The following is a 23,484-nucleotide window of genomic DNA, read 5'->3' as shown; positions in this document are numbered from 1 at the left end:
TCAAATTTCATCTGCGTTGTCATGAGCCCTGTGGGGATGGTCAGATGCCAAGGAGGAAAGGGAGGAGCTTGGAGAATTGCAGTCAGAGGACCCAGGGGAGGTTCCTAGCATGATGGAGGAGCTTGATTGGGCATCGGGGGGGGGGAGTCTGATCCACCCCATCTCCAATGCCAGCAGCGGCAACATGAACAAGCCTTGCATAGCTGCTCAGAGGAGTGCCCATTTGATTGCCCAGTCCCAGGACTCAGGATGCTTGCTGCGCAAATAGCTGTGTCTGCCCCCTACTTTAAAATGAAGCTGCAGGGGGCATGTTGCTTGTTGGATCAATGTATTTGTTAGTTGTGTACCTGCTGAACCTTGTAACCTGTACTATGCCTTATGCACCAATCTGATTTGAGCATTATCGCCTTTAGCAGAACTCGAGCTGGGAGTTGCAAATTTTCATATTGCAGCAAGAGCCTGGACAGGCGCAGTTTTTGTTGATGAGTTAGATCCTTTAGACCTATATGAGTTGTCATCAACTTCTAAAATAATGCACATTGACTGTTCATTGTTGTTCAGGCTCTCCCCTTTTAACTATTTCCGAATAAACAAAATGGAGACTTTAAAATGGGTCTGTATATCATCTTCCTTTGCCCCATCAAGCCAAATGCAGCCCATTAGCAATGTATGGCAAGTCACAATGGACTTTCTGCCTAGGACTATGAAATGGCAGGCCAAATTGCAGGGCTGGATGGACTGTGGTCAGTTTGGCGAGTCATAATTTCTGTTGGGCTCCTTTTAAAGTGTGCATTTGACTTTGCAGATTCTGCCATTATCACTCTCTTTTTCCCTGGAAGCATTCCTTCCTCTGACAAGGCTGCTCACATTGCATTCAGCCTCCGTTGAATAGGCTTTGTTACTTTAGATTCTCTTGAACCCAATGTAGTGCATAGGGTGGTTGCTATGACAGCACAGACTAACAGCTTTTTGGGTAGCTAACAGGATGAATATGCCGTGTAGCTAAAGGGAAACTCATTGACAAGAGTAGCAGCTCAATAAGAATTTCTCATATATTCCTGCAATATGGTGTTGGCTTCCCTGAAGTGATATTTAGTATGCAATATGGGGAGAACTTGGTGTGTAGCTAAATGTTGCAACACACCTAAATTATCAGTCATTTCCTTTTTGAGTCTTACTACAAGCTTCACTTTCCTCATGTACAGTACTTGCATTTTGTTCCCTGGTGCATTTAAATGACTGGAAAACCAGCTAGCCTTCCTGCTTTCTTGTTCTTCTCTTCCAAATTGCCTTTACTTTGTTTCAACTCACACAACTCCCCAGCTACAGTTGCGAATGAAGATATACGAATACCTTCCAAATAAATCATCCCATCGTGCTTTTAAAAACAAAAACAACATTCTAGGCAATATATTCATCTTTATAACTGCAATTCGACCCAACAAGGAAAGCTTCAAATTTGACCAAATTTCTAAATCTTTTTTCACTTCCATCCAACATTTTTCATAATTATCTTTAAATAAGTTCCCATTTTTTGCTGTCATGTTAATCCCCAAGTATTTCACTTTCTTGACCACATTCAAACCTGTCTCATTCTGAAACCTCTCTCTTTCAATCGGTGTTAAATTTTTCTCTAAAACCTTAGTTTTTGACTTGTTCTGTTTAAATCCTGCCACTTGACCAAATTCTTGAATTAGTTCTAAAACCCTTTTAGTACTAGATTCTGGCTCCTGTAACGTTAATACTAAATCATCTGCAAATGCTCTCAATTTGTACTGTTTGGCTCCGACCTGTATACCTTTAACCAACCGGTCCCTTCTAATCATATTCAGCAGAACCTCCAGGACCGCATCGTGCTTTTAGGCTATAGTGTTGCAGCAGTAAGGCAGGGAGGATGGGGAGTGGTGGGGAGAGATTCCATTATTTAAAATAAACTGGAAAGTATGGGCAGTATTCAACTACCACGCTCCATCCGTTCAGGAATTTCCTCTTGTGCAACAACACATTTCTGGGTCTCCTTCTGCACACCTTCACTAGAGGGTTGAGGGAACCCCCAGATCAGGTTTAGGGGAAGGAGAGAGAAAGCAGGGCTCATTGCACAAGCAGAAATCCTTGTGTGCTGATGGAACAGTTGCATAGGGCTACATTGGATAGAACCCTCTGCAAGGGTTTGATTGTGCTAGAATACTTGTCTGTCTCTTTCAGGAGACATACTACCTCTGCTCTCTCTTGCAGCCTTGATAGGCTGGGGAAGGAGAGCCAGCTGTAATGGGGTCCAAATGCTGATCTGTTGCAACTGTATGGCCTTAAAGTACAGTGGTACCTCGGGTTAAGAGCTTAATTCATTCTGGAGGTCCATTCTTAACCTGAAACTGTTCTTAACTTAAAGCACCACTTTAGCTAATGGGGCCTCCTGCTGCCGCTGCACAATTTCTGTTCTCATCCTGAAGCAAAGTTCTTAACCCGAGGTAATATTTCTGGGTTAGCGGAGTCTGTAACCTGAAGCGTATGTAACCCGAGGTACCACTGTACTAGGAAAAGGGCTGTGCTTTTCCCAGCTCTTTCAAGTCTGAGGAGGTGCCTGAATGAACTTATGTGCTAGTATAGAGCCCGCACAAGTCTTTTAACAGGGCAGAGATAGCATTGTTTGCTCTGTTAAAGATGCTTATACCAGGAGGTGGACAGGAAGAGCTTGTCTCTGTTGGTTCTGCCACATGTTTTGTGACTTCCAGTATCCCTGATCATGGTATCCTGCTGGTATGGGTCTTGGATTGCCATGCTTTATTTATTTACTTCATATATATGTTAGAGATATGTTAATTTATATTAACATATTATGCTAATCCATGATTTGTTGCAACCATGGTTTGCTTCACAAACTGTGAGTCATCTGACAGATGAGCAAGCATGACTTGTTTATTCAAATCTTGATTTGTTTTCACAATCCTCTTGCTATATGTCTCTGTAGCTTGATAGGTGCCTGTTGTGGGGTGGACAAACAAACCATGGTTAAGCAAAGCTGTTGGGCTCAGACATACTGCCAAACCATGGTTAAAGCAAGTCATGTTTCATAAGCCAGCAACAAACCACATCATAGTTTGTTGGTATTGTTACTCTGGTGGGCTGGATTTTCACATTCAAACAAACCATAGTTAGTCTGAAGAATCCATAGCTTAGCATTATGTGCAAAATCAGACCACAGTCTAAGCTGGCATCGTGCAGCTTCCTATGCTAGAAAAAATGTTTTTTCTTTTTTCTTTCTTTCTTTTATGAATTCATTAGAATTGTAGGATTTTATACAAATTGTGGTACACAGCAGAGACATGATGACCGAAATGCTCTTCTAACACAATCAAAGTTAATGTACCAGAGAACCAAATAGAACATTAAATGTCAGCATCCAACAAAAAGAAAATTAACCAGAGATATAATATTGTTTGAAGTTGGGTCTAGGAGGCTTAAATTAGTGAATGGCTCAGTTGCAGATGAGATTGAGTGAAACTGTAGAGGAACCATCTGTAGTGATAAATTTTGGCATTTAAAATTCAGATAATCATTCTTCATTTTAAATCACTTCTATTAATGTTTTATCATGTTACACATAAGCTCGGTTTTATAAATGGTACAGGAAATATCATTATGATATATTTTTACAGCATTTGCATGTCACAGGCAGCCCCTGTGCTATATTCAGATCATATAGAATTCAGGTCACTAAAGAATCTAATTATGGAGAACTGCTGGGTTTACACAGCTGTCACTTAAATTCTAGGCTGGTGCTTTTAATTTAGTTCACCCACGGTGAAAAAGTGCATTGCTGATCTATTTTAATATCTTTTAGAAACAAACAAAAACAGCAGTATGTAAATTGACTCAGTGCATTCTCCACCCAGTCAACTGGATAGCGTGACATTTGCTCTTTTGCTGAAATCTCCAGTGGCTAGCTCACTCTTCTGTAAAATGGGTGACATATTTTTCTGCCATATATATTTGACCTAGTTAAGTAGATTACATTCAGAACAGGAAAAAAGTGATGGCACAAGCTTTGATGTGGTGCCTCCGTTATACAGTAGATGCCAAAACATCTATATTCAAGGACGGCTATATATACATGTAGCAAATCTTCCGAAGTATTAAGTTCAGATATTTCAGAAGGCAAAGAACAAGGGCAATTTAAAACCCAAAACCATTGAGGTCTGTTTAATGCCAAAGGCTTAAGGGGCATTCCTGACGCCCTGCTATGCCAAAAAGCAGCATAATGTAGTTAGGATCCTATGTACTTCCTGCAATAAAATGATCAGTAAAACGATAGCATTTTAAGCAGGAAAAAAGATACCAACACCAGCAGACACCCCTATAGCATATGTGGTATCATTCATGGTGGTGCACACTAACAGTGTTTGTACATTAGACATGCACATGTGGAACCAAGGAACACATGGTGATAGCAGAACGGCCCCATGAAGTGACTGCACCAGCACACACACAAAACTAATTGAACAAAGAAAACTGCTGTTAGCACTACTGTGGTTCGTGAGCCAGGCAGTGGACACGCTTTAGAGCTCCCTGCAGATAGAGGCTGAGTTCCTTCCCATTGCAAATGAACTTGCACACCAGGGTGTTATTGTGATGATGACATCTATTTAGATGGTGCTTTTGTAATAATGTGTTGGTTCTATTTGTTAGATTCAACAAGTGTGTGTGTGTGTGTGTGTGTGTGTGTGTGTGTGCCATGAAGAAAAATAAACTAGGGCAGAGGAAGAAGGAAGCTTTAATATTTTTTAATCTACACTGTCCACTAAGTGGCAGTGTGACTAGGCTCCAGAAATGAGTTCTTTTGTATCTGACATGGCATGCCAAAAGTGAGAAGCAAAGAATAAGGGCTACACAATGGGAGGAAAAGGTGATTGATGTAGTGGAATATAGTGGGAACATAGTCACTGCTCCCCTGTCATGCAGCGATAAAACATTTGCTATGCCCTGAGTCCAGCAAAAAAAGAAAATAAGTCTGTCTGGCACAGAGAACGACTGTGATTGCACTACAGCAGGGCTCCCAGTTTCATGAGGGTGTCCTGAGGTAGAATTTTCAGTGCATAGCAAAAATCCCAACACAATGATTGCTGCAGTAGCATCCAAAAACCTTTTCCCATTACAGCAGGACGTGCTAGTGGCACTGAGCTGGCCCCCCACAATGTTCGCACCACACACAGCCTTGAAATGTAGGCAGAGAAGATGCATGGAGAGGTGGACCAAGACAGGACTCGCAATGATTCAGTTTCATGTTGCTGTAAATGCCTTTTGGCCACCACTGTGCCAGTGATCTACAGTAATGCAACTCTATACTCCTGAAATACAATAGCATCAGGCTGCAATGTGCTTTCGTTTAAGAGGTGGTACTGCAAGACGTTCCCTGCTTGCTTTGTTAAGGATGACACAGGAACTTCACCAGCAGTAACCACACTTCAAGCAGCACTGAAGTTCTAGATCAGGGATAGGGAATCTGTAGCCCTCCAGATGTTTTGGGTACAGTTTCCATCAGGCCTAGCCAGCATGGCCAATGGCCAAGGATTTTATATTTAGTCATCTCAGGAGTAGCACTACAAGACACTGGAAACTCTGTCTTTCCCCAACCAGCAAGCCTTGGGTAGTCAGGCCAACCTACCCTCCCACCTGATGGTGCTGTTAGTGAACACCAGGTCAGTCTACAACAAAACAACACTCTGTTGCAGCATGACTGCTGATGAAAGAGCTACCTGTAAACTGGTGTGTATTACTGAGACCTAGGTGAGAAAGATTTGAATCAAACTTTTCCCATTGGTTACTTGTTGCAGGCAGCTAGGCGGGATCATATAACCCCAATTCTTAAAACACTGCACTCTCTGTCTGTGAGTTACTGGGTCCACTTCGAACCATTGATACAAGTGTACAATGCCCTATAATTGGTCCAGAACCCATGTGCTTAATTGACAGCCTCCTCCAATACCAATAGATCAATGCTTTGAGATCAGCCAAGGAGATCCTGCTTAAGATCCTGGCAATGGGCATGACCCGTGGTGTGTGATGACTTGAGATGGGTGCTTCTTGGTGGCAGCAAGCACCTCAACTGTGGAATTTCCTGTGTGATCATCCCCTATGTTGTCATGTTTTAGATGTCAACTGAAAACATTTTTGTTCGTTTGGGCTTTTGAGACATATTTTTTCCTCTGGGTCTTAGCAGTTTTGTTGTGCTGCTGTATCACGTTTTGTTATTTTAGTTTTCTAATCATTGTGTACAAGTGCTGTTATTTACATTGTTCACTGCCCTTGGCTCCATTGATAGGAAGGGTGGTATATAAATAAAATGGATAAAGAATAATATTCTGCCATTTCTACCTGTTCGCTTATGTACCTCTTTCCATAGTTTTTGGAACACTTTCCAAAACTTTTGTCTTGAAAGAAAATGGCTACTGTGCTATGCAAAATTTCTCTGCCATCCCACTTGGTTTGAGGCAATCCTGCATTCTGCTGCAAGATCTCTTTTTTGCTGTGACAGATGAAAGCAATAGGGGAATTCCAATAAAATATGAGCCATGGATGTGAATAAAGATCACTAAAGCAGTTGTTTCATTGCTGAACATCTATATGCCTTGAAGAATCTGTAGATATATAAGGTTTACAAGCTACTGAAGACAGCGCTTTGTTCTTGAAATGATAGTAAAACTTTGTGAATGGGAGAAAGGCCAGTGTTGAGTCAGGTTTCATTTGCACTCATTATGTGTTTGTTCCAAAAATATACAGCAAAATGGCAACAGAGGCAACTGTATGAAAATTCCTAGGTCCTGTTACAATTTAATGTGACCAAGAAACAGAGCCTAAGGTGAAGTTATGTTGGTGAAGTGGCTGGGCTATGCAGAAAGAACAGTTTCAGTTCAGTGGCTTGCATGAACGTTGTGATGGATCAGATCAGAGGTCTATCAGTAATCCAGCATCGTGTTTTCTGCAATGGGCAACCAGCTGCCTATGGGAAACCCTCAGGCAGTACATGATGGCAATAGGCATTTCCTTTGTTTCTCATCAGCAAATGGTATTAGGAGACATGGTGCCTGTGATCGTGGATGTAGTATGTACATCAGTTAGCCTGATCAATTGGGAGTTTGCTATAGATTTCCTAAATTTCTGAAGAAACCTGTTGAGTTGGGATTCATTTGCCTTTTCCTGGAGTACATATATGGTGCAATAAGTAACTGAGGTTGACAGGGTGACTGCTTTCCCCAGTGGTGGGAAATGTTTCACATTCCAAGTTGGTGGTTTGGCATCTCAGCTTCCATTCATATAAACTTTCAGCAATTTTCAGCTGTGCTATAAACAGCATCTGCTTGGAAGCCTAGGAGCTTCAAATGCCTGAAGGAAACAAAAGTTGCTGTGGTGTAGCATCTGTGTCTGCTGCCTTTGTTCTTCACTGATATAATTTAGGACATGTCATCTTCTTTCATCTCCAGAAGGTTTTATTGAGAGGAGAAAAAGCTAGCACGCGTCTGCTATTTAATTTTAAGATTTTATATTCTTTGTGGTCTGGCTTCTTATTTATGTTTACTAGCTATTACATAGGTCATAGACCTGACAGATTGTTATAGATGAGCCAGCATACTTATCAGTAGAGATGTGGTAGCCAGGACAGGGGAAGGGTAAAAAAAGAAACAGGTGAACTTTGCCTCCTTGTTTATTTCCAACTACTTTATAACATGTTTTCCAGTGGAAAAATATTGGGGGAAACTGGGAAAAGTGTCTATGAAAAGCAAACTGTTTTTAGAATGATTGAGATGCTGTTAAAGTTTTTTTTTAATCAGTCAAAACAATAGAGAATGGTAATTGTAACATATGCAACTGTCAGAATGAAGATTGATTTCTCCACCTAGAGGATGTGGCCATTTTCATAAGAAGAGCATGAATTGCTGCTTGTCTTCTTCCAAAGACCAGTCAAGCCAAATATTCTGCTTCTGCTGTCATTCTGGCTTTGGTCCTCCCTTCTGGTCAAACCTATCACCTACTCCTCATTGGCACAGATACCCTTCTGTGGGTTGTCGTTTTTTTAAGCAGCTTATTGCCCAGCCTTGCTGGAGAATAAAAATATCAGAAGGTGTTAGAGCAGAAACTGCAAAAGAACTGTTGTGTATGCCAAAGCTTAAGAGGAAAAATCTGAAATGTTGGGTGAGAATTGAGGTCTAACAAATACAGTGGTACCTCGGGTTAAGCCTCAACTAGAGCCAGGGCTTTCTCGGCCGCAGCTCCAATCTGGTGGAACGCTCTGTCACAAGAGACTAGGGCCCTGCGGGACCTGACATCTTTCCGCAGGGCCTGCAAGACAGAGCTGTTCCACCAGGCCTTTGGTCAGGGCGCAGCCTGACCCCCTCCTCTGGCAATCTGCACAGAATTTTGCTTAATGGTTGCCATCAATTTGATTTTAATTTGATTTTAATTAATTTTATAATGAATGTTTTTAGAATGTTGCAGATAGGTAGCCGTGTTGGTCTGCCATAGTCAAAAAAAAAAAAAAAAATTTCCTTCCAGTAGCACCTTAAAGACCAACTAAGTTAGTTCTTGGTATGAGCTTTCGTGTGCATGCACACTTCTTCAGATACACTGAAACAGAAGTTGCCAGAAGGATCTGGCAACTTCTGTTTCAGTGTATCTGAAGAAGTGTGCATGCACACGAAAGCTCATACCAAGAACTAACTTAGTTGGTCTTTAAGGTGCTACTGGAAGGAAATTTTTTTTTGTTTAGAATGTTGGATTATTTTGATTGTTGTTAGCCGCCTTGAGCCCAGCTTCGGCTGGGGAGGGCGGGATATACCGGTAAATAAAATTTATTATTATTATTATTTATTATTAAGTACTTAATTCGTTCCAGAGGTCCGTTCTTAACCTGAAACTGTTCTTAACCTAAAGCATCACTTTAGCTAATGGGGCCTCCTGCTGCCGCCGCACCGCCGGAGCCCGATTTCTGTTCTTATCCTGAAGAAAAGTTCTTAACCCGAGGTACTATTTCTGGATTAGTGGAGTCTGTAACCTGAAGTGTATGTAACCTGAAGCATATGTAACCCGAGGTACCACTGTACCCACAGAAGAAAGATGTATTGTCGGGATATATTCATACTTTTGTTGATACAAAACTAGGCATCTATAGTTTTCGTTTATATACCAAAAGGACAATTTTATATCCTAAATTAGAAATGCTCCCTTTTATGTTTATTAAAGGTGTAAAATAAGTTTAGGTTTCATTTAATTTTTTTAAGTAGGTATAATGTATATTTCAATCCCTCCCCCCAAAATTTCTGGTTCTTTCACAGTGAAACTTCACTTAGGATAGCTGTCAACCTTCTTGGAGCTCATTTATTTATATCCAGATCGATAGGAATTTCTAGTTTGGCTTATAGTCCCCTTTCTTATGTGACAAAACACCTTTCCAACTCTACCATTGTCCTTTTAGTGACTAGTTTTCTTAGGTGCAGAACCCAACATTTTTACACTGATGGGGGTTTAGGCTATTGCTTTTGAGTAGCCTAAGGCAAATCTCATGAATAATCTGAAAGAAGGGAAATGGAAGAGAATATTAAATCAAACATATAAGAAAGCACATATATAATACAACATGCTTACCCAATGTACTGTTTTATCTTAAGATATTGGGGGGGGAGTGCAAGGCCATACATTCACTAATCCATTTATGGTGGGCCTTTGCACTTTCAGCCAGAGAGGAAAATAAACTCTTGAAGCTAATTTATGCATTTGATGTGTTTGTTTTAGCTAATGTGAATAGTGTGGTGTTAAAGGAGAATAAGACCACACATAACTGCTTCCATGGACAAGGAATGCTAAACTAGGTGTGTGGAGATCCTTTTTAGTGGAAGTAGCTATATAAGCCTGGTTTACATGTTCACATTGTGCCAAACTATGGCTTAGCAGAACCATGTGAAGGCTCCGAGATAAGAGCTTGCTCCTACCAGATCCTTTTTGCTGCCACACCACACCACACTGAGCTAAGCCAAAGCTTTCAGCACATTTCCCCCCTCTGCAGAGGTGGGGAATCTATTAGGATGGTCTAATCTCAGAGGCTGAGGGATCCAATGGGTTTCCAGATGGCTTTCATGAATTTTCCAGCTAATATGACTGGCACTCTTGTCAAAGCCCTGGCCAACCTCTGGAACATCCAAATGGCTTGGGCCATTGACACAATCACCCTTTAGCACCCTTCCTCTCTACATGGAGCCCTTTTGGACACCCTGTATAATGACCTCTGCTGGGAGAGAGATAGGGGAAATGCATGCTTGTTAATTCTCATTGACCTCTCAGCAGCTTTTGATACCATCAACCATGGTATCCTTCTGGAGCTGCCATCTGAGTTATGGGTGGTGGCACTGCTTTGTGATGATGAACTATAACCAAGAACAAGCATTTGTTTCCATTCATGCCTAGCAAAGAAAGAGCTTGCCCACAAGCCCCGATTTAGATGACATGCTAGAAAGTGGGAGGCAAGAGCAGAGTGGAGAAAGAAGATTGGATGAGTGTCAGAGAAGATGGGAAGAGAGCTGGCGAAGTGGATAGTGAGGGGACTTGTGGTTCTCTTAATGAAAACAAATTTTGAGCAACCCATTGAGAAGGCACACTTATCACATACAGGAGGGAACTGCTGGGTGTCACTGCTCCTGTACAGAGGGAGAACCTCCTCCACAATCCTGAGGCAACAGCCCCCTCAGCCACAGGCTCAGGTAACACATGCACACCAAGGATGCACTGCAACATTTTGTTGTGGAGCCCCACTTCTAATATAGTAACGGGAATACATACTGAACATTTCAGGGTATGTATACACATTTCCTTGCTGAAATGTAGCTGCTTCAGGAATGAAGAATAGCAACAACTGGATAGTCTGCTAAAAGAAAATATTTGGGCTTCGAAAATGCAGAGTAGACAGGCATTTAGATCTCACAGTGCAGTGCATAGCTGCTCAGAAGCAAGTCTCATAATTTTAGTGGACCTTAACTTCCAGAAAAGTTTCCATAGAGCTGTAGCATTGGTCAGGAACATTTCATCTGGTGAGCAACACAACATTCTGATTATCTCTTTGGGAGTATGAAGTCATGGCTTTGCATTTGTAGAACTGAAAGCTAAATTCCAGGGGGGCTTGTTCAAGATCCACGTCTGGCACCATTCAAACTATCGGGGGGGGGGGATATTGTTGTAGCTCTAAAAGCCTTATTTTGGAGACAATGAGATGGTTTGGTTTTTTTAAAAAAAGGTTTTACAAGGCTATGTAAAAGAAATCAAAGTTATTTTTATCATTTATATGATGGGCATGTTATTGCTCCTTAATAGAAAAAATATTATTAGTTACTTTAAGCTAATAAAATGGAGCATTATAAGAAAAGCATAAGCATGCAGTTGAAAGCTAGGCGGCAACCTGAGCAAGGAAGCAGTGGGTGGGAAAGAGTTAAGGACCTTCTTTCCAAGACATTTTGCCACCCTCAATCACCCCTTTAAAAGTAATCTCAGCCCCACTCAAAACATTGCCTTGACACCATGGAGAAAAAGGTTGTTTTTACTATAAAAGAAGACAAAGAAAGAACCTTGCTTTATTCTACAGTAAAGTGCATTTCAGAAGTATGGGAACACAAATGGCATACATTCTATTCTATTCTTCTTTGTCGGAACATCATAAGGTGACTTCTCTTCTTATATGTGTATACCTTTTGTCGCCAGGAGTGGTTAGATGAAAGTTGTACAGCAAATGTTCTAATGCTCCATCATTTGAATGAAGAAATGTCTCAGTACAAATGGATCTCTGTGGGAAAAATAGCTGGTCAGGGTTAAACCAAACCAGTTGGCTGCAACTCAAACCAGGAGTTGTCATGGGCAGCTTAGATGCCTAAGACTGGCAGGTAGCCAGTTCTTAAGCCTCCTGTGAATTAGGGTCTGTGGAGGTAGCTTTAAAATGGTTCCGGTTATGGGGATAATTAGAGGTGTAGTCAGAAGTGAAATCAAGACATACAATCAATGGAGATAGCCTTTCCCCCCCTTCCTTTAAAAATAGCAGACCCTGGACATGGATGTTGGCCTACTGATTGTTGGTGACATCATAAGCAGTATCCAATGAGTTACAGCTAGCCATGCAATGACAAGAATAGTTTGTGGGAAGAATAACACTTTACACTGACAACGTTGTTTTAGGCTATGTACACATTACTGTCTACAACGTCTCCAGTGTGCTCCCACCACTGGTGTTTGAAACTGAGTTCACATGGTGTTAGGCACAATCTGTAGAGATCCTGCCATTTTTTGATCAATACCCCTTTTTGATGCATTTTCCCAGCCAGCTTCCATGCGATTTGAAAACATAAGCCCCAGTTAAGCTGAGGTGGGGGCCACTTCAAACAGCCATTGTGCAGGCACGCATGGCAGAAAATGTGCCAGCCACAGCTTCATTGAATAGGAGTTGGGGAGGTTGTGGGTGTGATGAAACAAATCAGGTAGTGCACATTGCTTGAAGAGACACTTGCTCCCTCTCAGGTGTGTACAGCAAGGTAAGAATGTGACTAGGAACGTAATGGAAGGAAACAACCGCACTGTGTGTTAAACCGCTAATGTGTACACATTAGCCTGAAGTTTTCTAATTTCTGAAAAATAGCAAAATTTAAATTTCTGAAACGAGATTTTTTTTTTAAAGTTATCTGACTTAAATATTTAGTCTGTCCAGTAATAAAATCCTATATATGGAGGATGGTGGAGCTGTGTTAGGGGTGTAGTGCCATGAAGATCAGCACAACTTCTGGTGTGTGGAGTCTTTTGATGGTTAACATTTCAAAGACTACAACTGTTCCACAATATGAGAATTCTCTGCTCCTTAATTAAGTAGCATTTATTGCTCTGTAAAAGAATAAATATAACAATACCGACAGTTCTATCCCCTGCAATTCAAACTCAGCCCCCAACAGAATCAAATACATAATGGGGTCAACATTGTATCATTCATTTATCAGACAGGAAAGGGGAAATGTAAAATATGAATGAATGAGCTCTCACCAAGGTCTTAACTTTTACTGAAAAGAAGATTAGTGAAATACAAAAGGGTTCAAGATAAATTCTGAACAAGTTTCAGAATAATTTGTGGATATAGAACGTGGGTAAGAGGCATGCCAGTTCTTGTTTGAAACCTATTAAGGATATGGATAAGACAGTGTCTCCTCCCCCAAATTAGATTATGCTTCACACATACCCTTACTGTACCAATCTGAATCTGGTGAATGGAAGTAAATCATTTGAATAGTCAATAAACCATTACCTCATCAACCAGTTGTTTGCACTGAATATTGTTGAGATAGATGGCACTTATATTCATGTTTAGAATTTGGTCCTTTGCTATTACAAACAGCTGTAGAATTATGATGAAAGAGGCATTTTGTAAGGTGCAGTCCATAGATTTGCACGCCACACTAGCTTCAAAAAGCAAAAAAGATGGCAATGGAACAATAATAAAGGAATGTAGAACTGTGGTTCTTATTGCAACTAGGACATTATTTAGTCAGGTTAGAAATATGAGCCAGCTTTCTCTAATCTTAGCTAAGGCTTAATAAGAAATATAAACCTATGAGCAACTGAGAGAAAATGCAGATGTCACATATTCATGGTCTGAGCTTGATGTCATGTTTCGGAAGTAGCTGTTTTTTTATTCAAATCCTCGCAAGAGCTCCAAATCTGAAACTATGAAAACATGGGCTTCATGTTTGGGGATTATGAATTCTGATGAGAGCTTCAGATTCCTGGGTGGTAGGGATGCATTGCATTAGGAGAACGGATCTTCCTGCTGGCACATTTTTATCCGCTGAGAACATAATTGCATGCATGTCAAGTTTGATAGAGAATTGTAGCTCTTAAGTTTCTAAATGAGCTTAATGTTTAAAAGGACTAATTAAAGATCTGTATTTTTTTTTAAAGAAAAAAATCCATTATGGCAAGATTACAAGCAGTCCTTTTCTATTTTCATAACGAAACTTAGAATTCTGGTGGTGTAGCCATATTTGGTGTTTCCAGGTCATGCAGAATTAAAATAAGTGTCTGTGCTCTCTTTCCATTAGCTATCAAAATGAACAAAGTGTTACATTGATTCAGATGTGCTTGTATATTTGTTGATGATTCTCTGCTTTCTAAGTGGGTAAGTTTAGGCCAGTGGATAGTGTGTTGGAAAACCTTGATTAAATTTTGCCACAGTTTTGACTCGCTGATTCAATTCAGATTACACACTAAACCATGGTTATAGAAGCTAAACTGTGCTTTAGTGTAAAGTCTAGATGGAAAGACCATGGTTCACAATTGGTAGGTGAAACAGACCCTCCAGATGTTACTGGACTGCAATTCTTGTTGTCCCTGACCACTGACAGGTCCACAGGTTCCTCACTTGCTCTACCTGATATTAATTAACATGAAGTTCAATCCTTCTGTTCAGAACTAAGTCGTAGTGAACACAATGAGACTTAACTGTTGGGTAACTGGGTATAGGATTGCCTTCTCAATGGATCACATACGAACATATAAACTGCATTAATTCAAAACTCTTTCCTTTAAATAATATAAAAACTTGTTTGGGGTATTCTGGTCTGTGGCAGTTGTTTTACATCTGGAAGTTATCCCTTATTGTTGCAACTATCAAGAGATAAAATGTATGTTTGAATTCACCCATATGCCATGAACCAATATTATTCCAAAATTTAATTATGAGCATAAGAACGTAAGAGTCCCAGAGATCCAACGAGTCTAGCATTCTGTTTCCCACACCTGTGACCAGCCAGCTGCCTCCAGGAAAATGCTCATGATTAATAGCTGTTGATAGACTTGCTCTTTATGAATGTGTCTAATCCCCTTTAAAACCATCTAAGCTAGTGGTCATTGCCACAAATTGCAGCAGAGATGGCACAATCCTGTGCTTGTCTGTTCAGTAGTAAGTTCCATTGGGCCGTTCTCCAGGTAAGTGTGTCTAGGATTGTAAACTCATTTCCCTAAGTTGATTATATGTATTTTCTTTTGTCTGCCATTTCCACACATGATGCCCACTTTTATAAACCACTATTACGTTCTTCTTTGGGGATATAAACTGCAGTCTCTTCTAATAGGGAAGGTGCTCCAACTCCCTGATCATTTTACTTGCCCTTTTCTGTACCATATGCCTCTACAATATCTTTTTTGAGATGGGGCAACTAGAATGGTATGCAAAAATTCAAATGTGGTTGCGCCATAGATGAGGGCATTGCCGTGCTGAACGTTCCATTTTGACTCTTACCTAACCCCCATTTTGGAGTTTGCATTTTTCACTGGCTGGTCCAAGCCGACATTTTCATTGACTGCATCTGGCTCAACCCCAATATCTCTTTCCTGTTGTGAGATGCTGTTGTGAAACATTTCATTGAATTCATTTCAGCTCTCATCATGACAGCTGTTTTGAAATGGAAAAGTGTAACTTCCTGTTCATAAAGTCTGCTTCAACTTTTTTGTTTCTTCATTTCTTCTTTGCAATCACATCTGCATTTCCAGTGTTTAAAAATGCTATGTATTTCATGTGTTGGGTACAAAATGTTCAACTGTTTTCATACTGTATCTGTCCCATATTTCTTACATTGTGTCTACTTCTGCTACTTCAGGCTTCCTTTTAAAGTTAGGGTTATTACAGTAAAACAATTTGATGCTAGATTTAATTTATTTCAAATATTTTCAAAATCCAGTGAAAACCCTTGTAAGCTGCCTTCAAGACTGGTCATCCAAATTTTGTTTGGTATGTGTATATATCCCCTCCATCCCTAATTATGAGACTGACAGCTTATACCAGACAGCTGATGTTGGACAGCTACCCAAACTGTTGGATTCATGATTCTTAGTGGGGGAGGGGGGAGAGGATGATTAAGAAAAAATGTTCTCAATCAGTTTAGCTGTCACTGTGAAATCCTTGCAATGTAGCCAGGCTCTGGTTACATGTCAATTTAGAAATCCTGTGGCGCTGCAGCTATAACAACTTGTTAATTATTTGTGAAGTAACAGGCTGTAAGATCTCTGGCTCACATTTTTCTTACTGTACATGTTGTTGATAGGCATGTAATATGAGAATAATCCCTTTGCTAATAGGCCTTGGAGGGAACTGGGTTGAGAATTTTCAAGAGTATGAAATAATAGCACTTAAGTAAATATTGTTTAGGGGAGGGGAAAGCAATTGTTGGTATGTTTGGGATTGCTGCTGTTGTTACTATTACTGCTACTGCATTATATCAGTCATGCAAAGCCAGGAAAAGACTGGGCCACTGCAGGTTCTTTTGCAGCTGTCCTAATGGATGAGACAGTAGTATCACGTCATTGAAACATGGCCGCCACAGACAGAATGTTAATGACTTTATAGAGCTGGGAACATAGGAAGCTGTCCTGTATGGAATCAGATCATAGGTCCGTCTAGCTCAATACTGTCTACACTGACTGGCAGTGGCTCTCCAGGGTTTCAGGCAGGGAACTCTCCCAACTCTACCTGGAGATGCCCAGGAATGAATCTGGGACTCTCTGTGTTCAAAACAGATGCTCTGTCACTGAGCTATGGCTCTTCCCATAGGTTCCATTTTGAGATGCTGTCCATGACTCCTAACAATGTCCAACACAGGTGGCTACAACCCTGTCCCCAAGAGTTTTTCTTCCTTCCATTGTGCCTTGAGGGAGTATAGTAGCAGTAGTGCCAGAGGCAGAAACCAGGCAGTGGCAACTTGTTTGAATGGAAGAGCATTCAGGAGATAAATGGTGATAAGCCCTGTAGTGTCTATCTGGACTTGCGCCCACCATATAAGTACTTGGGGAGAGAGATGAGGAACAGTGGGTGCTTCCCTTCTGTAGCAAATGATCTCTGTCAGAGTCTCCGCAATTGTGACCCCTGCCTTCTTTGCAAAGCTTGCACCTATCCCCAACCGCAGCTTGAGAGCCATTTTGAGAGTTTTTATGGTCAAGTTCAAAGGAAGATTGCATGACCAGCCATTCTTTGAACAGGCTATAGTATTTGTTTCTAATGCTTTGTGGCTAATGCTAAGATTGAAACAGTAGAAAAGACCTGATGGACCTAAACAGGTGTAATTCCAGTTTGACGCTGTGTTCCTGTTGTTGTTTTTTGAATTACCATCCTTAAAGGTGTAGAAATGTCAGTAACTTGGTTGGTTAGAGTGTGGAGCTGAAAGTGCCAAGGTTGAGGAGACTACAAATAAGGAAATCAAAGAATGTGAAGGGAAATGGGCTCATTGTCCAGAAATCTATGAACTTTATTTCCCTTCAATAAATCAGTACCAGTTTCTCTTTTGTGGGCACCAAACCAACACATTCCTGCATCATTGTACTTAGTTAAAGGTAAAACCTCTCACCTCTTTGAGGTAAAGAAGGGCTAGGTGTGAAAAGAACCACAATATGAACACTTCCCTGTTTTCAACTTTCATTTGTGGGGATGACCATGCCATTTCTGAATTTCCCTTTACTTCACAATATTTCAAAATAGTATTTTGCAGTATATATTTAAGAAGCGGTTTTGCTACTCATACCCTTGAAAGTGGAGCAATCCTGCTTTAGCAACTCTGCTGTGACCTTGGATGTTAGCTATTTCCTGCTTATGTGATGCACCGTGGCCATATTATCAGAGTGGAAGTTGAGCTGGGTGGGCATTGCTTGTGGTCAGCTTTTCCTCCCCGCGGGTTCCGTTCCCATGTGCCCTCTTTATCTTGTGGTTTGAGAAAAAGGAAGGAAACTTTGCTGTTGAAATTGTTCAGAAGTTTCTGTACAAAGCTGACATTGGGTGTAGCAAGTATTGGCAAGTATAGGGAAATAACATTTTGCCTAAGAACTACCTGGAAGTCAAGTACAAATGTGGGAATGGGGCAAAGACTACAAGGACCACCTCTCCTCTTGTCAGTGAGAAGCCTTCTTCTGAGGAGGTGACTGTGACTGGAAATCAGGTGTTGAGCCTGCACTGATACCTCCTCCATTTCCAAGGACATGGAGACATGGGTGTGGACAAACCTTGCAGACCCAACCCTCTCAAATGAGTGCCCATTCACTTCTCCTGCTTGCACTAAGTGTTGTGCTAACTCTGCTTTTTGAAAGGAAGGTGCAGGGGAACATCACTTGTTGCATCGTTGTCTTAACATGTGCTCAGCCATGAGTCTAAACCTCTTGAGTATTGCCTGCACCTTGTCTTATATTTTGCCCATGTACCAGTCTGATTGATGCATTAAAGCCTTTGGGAGTTAAAACAAAGCTGGGAGTTTTAGTTTTTTGTCCAGCAGTGAGGGTTAGCACACCAAGCTTACTTGTAGATGCTGAGGGCTGGACCTGGGAACTTCTGCATACAGCAAATCTTCTCTGCCACTGAGCTGTTGTCCTTGTTTATTTTCACTAGGAAATAGATAGGAAGAGTGATTCTGTTGACTATCTGGGACTTCTTACCAGCTTTTGATACTTACTCGTATGACATCCTTGGTTGGCAGTGTTTTGCTGTGGCTCTATGGTTCCTACCTTTCCTGAAGATTCCAGAATGTATTGGTACTTGTAGTAAAGATCTTGTATTAACTTTCTTGTGGGACATCATATCTATATAAGCCACCATGAGAGGTCACTTGCAGTTTTTGAGTGGGATCTCTATTTCTACTTTTCTTTTGTACCAGATGTGGTGGTGTCATCCTTGAATGACAGCATGAGGGCTGGAATTAGCAGCTTTGAAACTTAATCCAGACAAAATGGAGTAGTTCATGGTGGGTAGTCTTAAAACTAGACAATTACCTGTTCTGGGCGAGATTCATCTCCTTGAGCCAAGTCAACATCTAGATTTTTAGGTGGAAGAAGTGGTTGGGGACATGATCTGTCAGCTTTTTGCCCCAGCTTTCCACGTTCCTGAAAATGTGAGACCCTGAAATACTGCGTTGAACTTTATGTGTGTCTGCCCTTGGAGCCAGTTCAGAAGCTTCAGTTGATGCAGAACTCATGAGGCAGATATTCGCTGCTGGGAATAACTGGAATACTGTAAGAATTATATTGGTTTCTAGACTGTCATGTTGCTGGTTCTTACTTTTGAAGTCGTTTACAGCTCCAGTGTATGTGTTGCCCCAATATGAACCTCTCCAACCATTGAGGCCCAGTCACAAGTCTCTTTAACAGAAGTTGAATTGTCTGTAAGGCTGATAGAGAATTTTCAGTTGTGGTCTCACATCTATAACGTTTCTTACCATCTGGGTAAGAATGTGGTCTTCTCAGAAGTGTGCTTTTGAAACTTTAAAAAATTGTTTTTATAAATATTTAGACTTCTATTGTATACCCTCTTACCCAGGAGTAAGCTACACTGAAAATAAGGGGAGTTACTTCTGAGTATGTGTGTACAGTATAGGATTGCATTGTTTGTCCCTTTTTTTACAGGCTGGGAGTTTACCTGAGCTGCATCTGTTTTTTTGTGATTTGAGAATAAACTTTAGATACAGCAACTGTCATATTTTATTATTGCTTTGATGTTTTTAATCATTCTCTCCCCCCCCCCATAGAACCCTTGCAAATGGAAAAGCTGAGTAAACATTTTAAAAATAAATAATACATAGCAACTATACATTTTCTAAAGAAATAATACATAGTAACAAAGTATAGGTCCTGGAGACACTGGGGCAAAATATTCAGAATATGTATAAAATGGAGTGATGTTGTCTTAAAACGTTTAAATGGAAGCATATTTTGAAGCATCTAAGCATATATTTTTTTTAATGACCAATCAGTTCCCCCCCCCCCCCGAGGCACCGTGCTTATTTATGTCATGTGCCATTGGGAATATAATTGCATTTGTCCTTAGATTTCTCTAAATGTATACAATGCGTGTACATGCAGAGTGCATTGAGATAGAAAATTTTGTTCCAGCTACCCAAGCAAATTGACGTGAGTCTTGGGAATTTTCTGACTGTTAGGAATGAAGTGATGATGTCATTCTGCCTGTTCTGGAAGCTATTTTCCCTAGAGGCAGAGAAAGCCAGAAGGGACCATGTCCACATACATAAGGAAGGAAGACCCACTGATCTTTCTCCATCCATTCTTCACCTCCCCCCTCTTTCCCTTTAGAGGCCAATTTCCTTGACTTTCCCTTTCCAACTTTTAGGGGGCGAAATAGCAATTAAAAATAAATAAGAGGAGCTAAAGAACAGGTGCTGGGGGTGTGTGTGCATGCCAGCAGCTCTTCTTTCTTTGCACATGTGATTGTGATTCTCCTCCAGCTTTCTCAGCTTATAGGTTGAAGAGCATCCATGAAGAACAGGGTTGCTCTTATGACTGTTAGTAAATCTAATGTGCAACCTAGTTCTTAAGAGCCTTATGATGACTTCTTTTTGTTTAGGGTACTGTCAGAGGTAGATTTAGGGCAGCACGACTGGTTGCCTTGCACAGGATACAGGAGCCAAGGGGGCGTCTTCCCATCACTTTCCCCAAGTACTTTTCACCTAAGAAACCACCATCTTTATATAATCAGGCTTTGTTTTCCCAGTGATGGTTCTATATTTTTCCTCTGCTACAGAAAACTCAACTTCTCTTTCTTTTTTTAAAAAAAGTATGAAACATTAGAAAATACTCCACAGGTTTGGGAGTTTCTTTTCACTGTTTTCTCTTCTTTTTAAAAGGTTCCTCCCCCTGGTTTCTGCCTGATTAATTACTTCCTCTTTTTTACTTCTGCTAATATAATTGCCCCTCCCCCTGTAATTAGAGACATATCGTTTCCCATTGTGTGTGTGTTCAATTAATCAGGCTGCAAGAGGAGGGGACTGAACTTTCCTAGGGCAGCGTGAACAACATGCAACCAGAGGAAAAGTCACTGAGCGTAAGCCCCTTTGCTGGCTCACCTTGTAGCAATGGTTAAGCACCTGCAAGAGGTTGGGAGAAAGGAGAAGAGACCCATGCCTGTTGCATGGGTAGGCTATAACAGAATACATAAACACACCTAAGTGAAAATGTTCTGCTGCCATTCCTGATGCAAGAAAAAAGAGGAAAAGCCACTGTCAGAGAGCACTAAGAGCCTTGTATCTGGGACCGCCCCCCCTTACTTTGAGTTTACAACCTCATAGTACTTGTTGCTGCAGACAAAAGAGAAAGTTGCTAGGATTCAAATTAGTCACTAATGAAATGAGCAGACCAAGGATAAAAAAGGGGCCAGCATTAACCAATCTATTTATAATTTTCAAATGGGAAACCATGTTTCATCTCAAATAAAGACATCCCGCATCCTCCCCGTGTATTTTTGGAATATACTTCGTAGGATGCCATTTAAGTGGTGAAAGGGTGGCAATCAGAGAAACTTCTCTTAGGGGCCTTTGAAGTGAAGGTTGAATCATTATTATTCATCACCAGGCTAGTTTGTGTGCTCATTTAGGTGACAGTTGTTTTCTCGAAAGAAAACAGCCTCTTGATGCTTTTTAATTCCTGAAAATAAAAGAAACAAGGACTGTCAAGGCATCCGGATGTAGTGCTTTGAAAGCAGTGTGCAAGGAAACAAATTTAAATCCAAGGAAAAAACTGAGTGGCATAAGAAGGAAAGAGCCAACAAGAACACTGTTGAGCCATTCTTTAATGCTTCAGAAACAGTGTTATATGGCTAAGCGCAATATATCTCTTATACTACATTTGTAAATGATGTGCACTGTCTGTGCATTGCACAGTGCTGAACAAAGAAGGAATATGCTTTCATTGCTCTTCTGTGTCACCATGGCAATTTTAAAGTACAGTTTCTGTAGCATTAATCAGAAATGCAAAGGCATAAGTTAAGGCCAGTGGACAGTGTACTGGAAAACCTTGATTCAAATTTTGCCACAGCTATGACTTGCAGACCCAATTCAGATAATACACTAAACCAAGGTTATAGAAGCTAAACTGTGCTTTAGTGTAATGTCTAGATGGACAGACCATGATTTACAATTGGTAGGTGAAACAGAAGTAGGGTTGTAGTTCAGCAGCGCTTCCAGGGCAATTTACAAAAATCATAATACAATATAGAACTGTAGAGTTGGAAGGGACCCTGAAGATTGTCTAGGCCATGCAGCTGTCCCATACAGGGATCAAACCTGCAACCTTGACATTGTCAGCACCGTGCTGCAGCCAACTTTGCTATCCAGCCTCTAGGCAATAAATTGCAACAGATTATGATAGCTAAATGGAAAGTAACTGTGACTCTCAGAGGTGTAGCTTACATTTTGCTCCGGGTTATTCTGGAAAAACAAGAGGCATCTAGTTGGAGAAGCTGGAATTTGGATTTACTCTGCAAGGTAGTTCTTGCAAAAGAACCTGCTTAATAGAGCAGACAATTATGCTAAATAATATTCTGTTTGCTGGAGCTTGCATGTTTATTTTCTTTGATAAGAACTGGGCTCTGTAACAATGTAGTAAATAAGTTGCAAGTCAAATGTAGATTGTCACTTGACAATGGCATGCTTAGTTTTTTTCATGGCAAGTCCATGAAAAGTCCATGTAGTTTCCCAGCATAATTACATGCCACAAAAAGGGCAGGTACACATTGCATGCCATTTCATACAATGGGATGCCTTCCATGTGGGAAATCCATAGCATGGAAATGGCCTTACATAAGGTAATACACTCAGGGGCTGGATGAAGGGGGTGTGGTGGGGGCAGCCGCCCCAGGTGTCGCCACTGAGGGGAGTGACAAAATGCCAGGCACTACTCACCTCGGGGCCTGCAGTGCGCCTGAGCCATGCCTGGGAGTGATGTGGTGGCTTGGGCGCCCGCAGGCTCCGCGCTGCCACAAACAGTCCGCCCATTGCCTCCCCCCCCCAGCTTAGGGTAGCTGAGTGGAAGGAGGCAGGCAGACTCCTCGGAGGCCCCACAAAGCATCCTGCCCCAGCTTGCCCCACCCCACAGGTGGCTGGCCCCACCCCTGGGAGCAGGGCACGCGCACCACCCCAGGCGCCGGATCTGCTTGCTCCGCTGCTGAATACACTTGATCATTTTCTCTTTGTATGTGCAAGCTTCTTAACATTACAGAACTTTACAGAATTAACCTAGCCACACTTCCTTCCTTTAAACAATGCACGTAAGTCAACTCTTTTCTTCAGAGCCCTTTTAAGAGTAGACTGATGTGGTGAAGTGAATTCACCATGTGTTTTCTTACACTTTGCCTCTCTTTTTTCAACTTCCTGCACCCATTAAGAAATACCCTGCTTCAGATCTCCAAAAGCAACACCCAAGGTGGGGCAGGGAGAGAAACAAGACAGGCTATCATGTTCATGTAAATGAGGCTGTTTTGAGTTGTGCAGATGCGGAAGCCGCTGTCACCGGTGAACGGAAACAGCCCTGCTGTGGTACTAAAAGCAGCTTTATCATTCAATTCAGTAGTTGTTTGGCAAGCTCATGCCCAAGATGCACGTGGAAGAGGAGGATCTGGCTGTCTCTGATGAAGCAGATGATATCTTCTGTGAAGGT

General features: G+C 41.2%; 1 protein-coding gene across 3 annotated transcripts in view; it reads left to right on the top strand.

Annotated features, from left to right (window-relative positions):
• RIPOR2 (RHO family interacting cell polarization regulator 2) overlaps window positions 1-23,484 on the top strand; it is a 101,364-nt gene that overhangs the window by 4,385 nt on the left and 73,495 nt on the right. Inside the window, exon 1 of one of the 3 annotated variants that reach the window (XM_083623716.1) lies at window positions 22,945-23,482. The exons of the other annotated variants lie outside the window; for them this stretch is intronic. Coding sequence (XP_083479842.1) covers window positions 23,413-23,482 — 70 coding nt within the window. The 5' untranslated portion in view covers window positions 22,945-23,412. Of the gene's footprint in view, window positions 1-22,944; window positions 23,483-23,484 lie in introns of those variants that run through there. 3 annotated transcript variants of the gene reach the window in all.

Source organism: Podarcis filfolensis (assembly GCF_964270895.1).
Source record: "Podarcis filfolensis genome assembly, chromosome: 7".
Taxonomy (NCBI): Eukaryota; Metazoa; Chordata; class Lepidosauria; order Squamata; family Lacertidae; genus Podarcis; species Podarcis filfolensis.
Note: the sequence above shows the minus strand (reverse complement) of the source record. Positions and strands in the feature narration are given on the sequence as shown.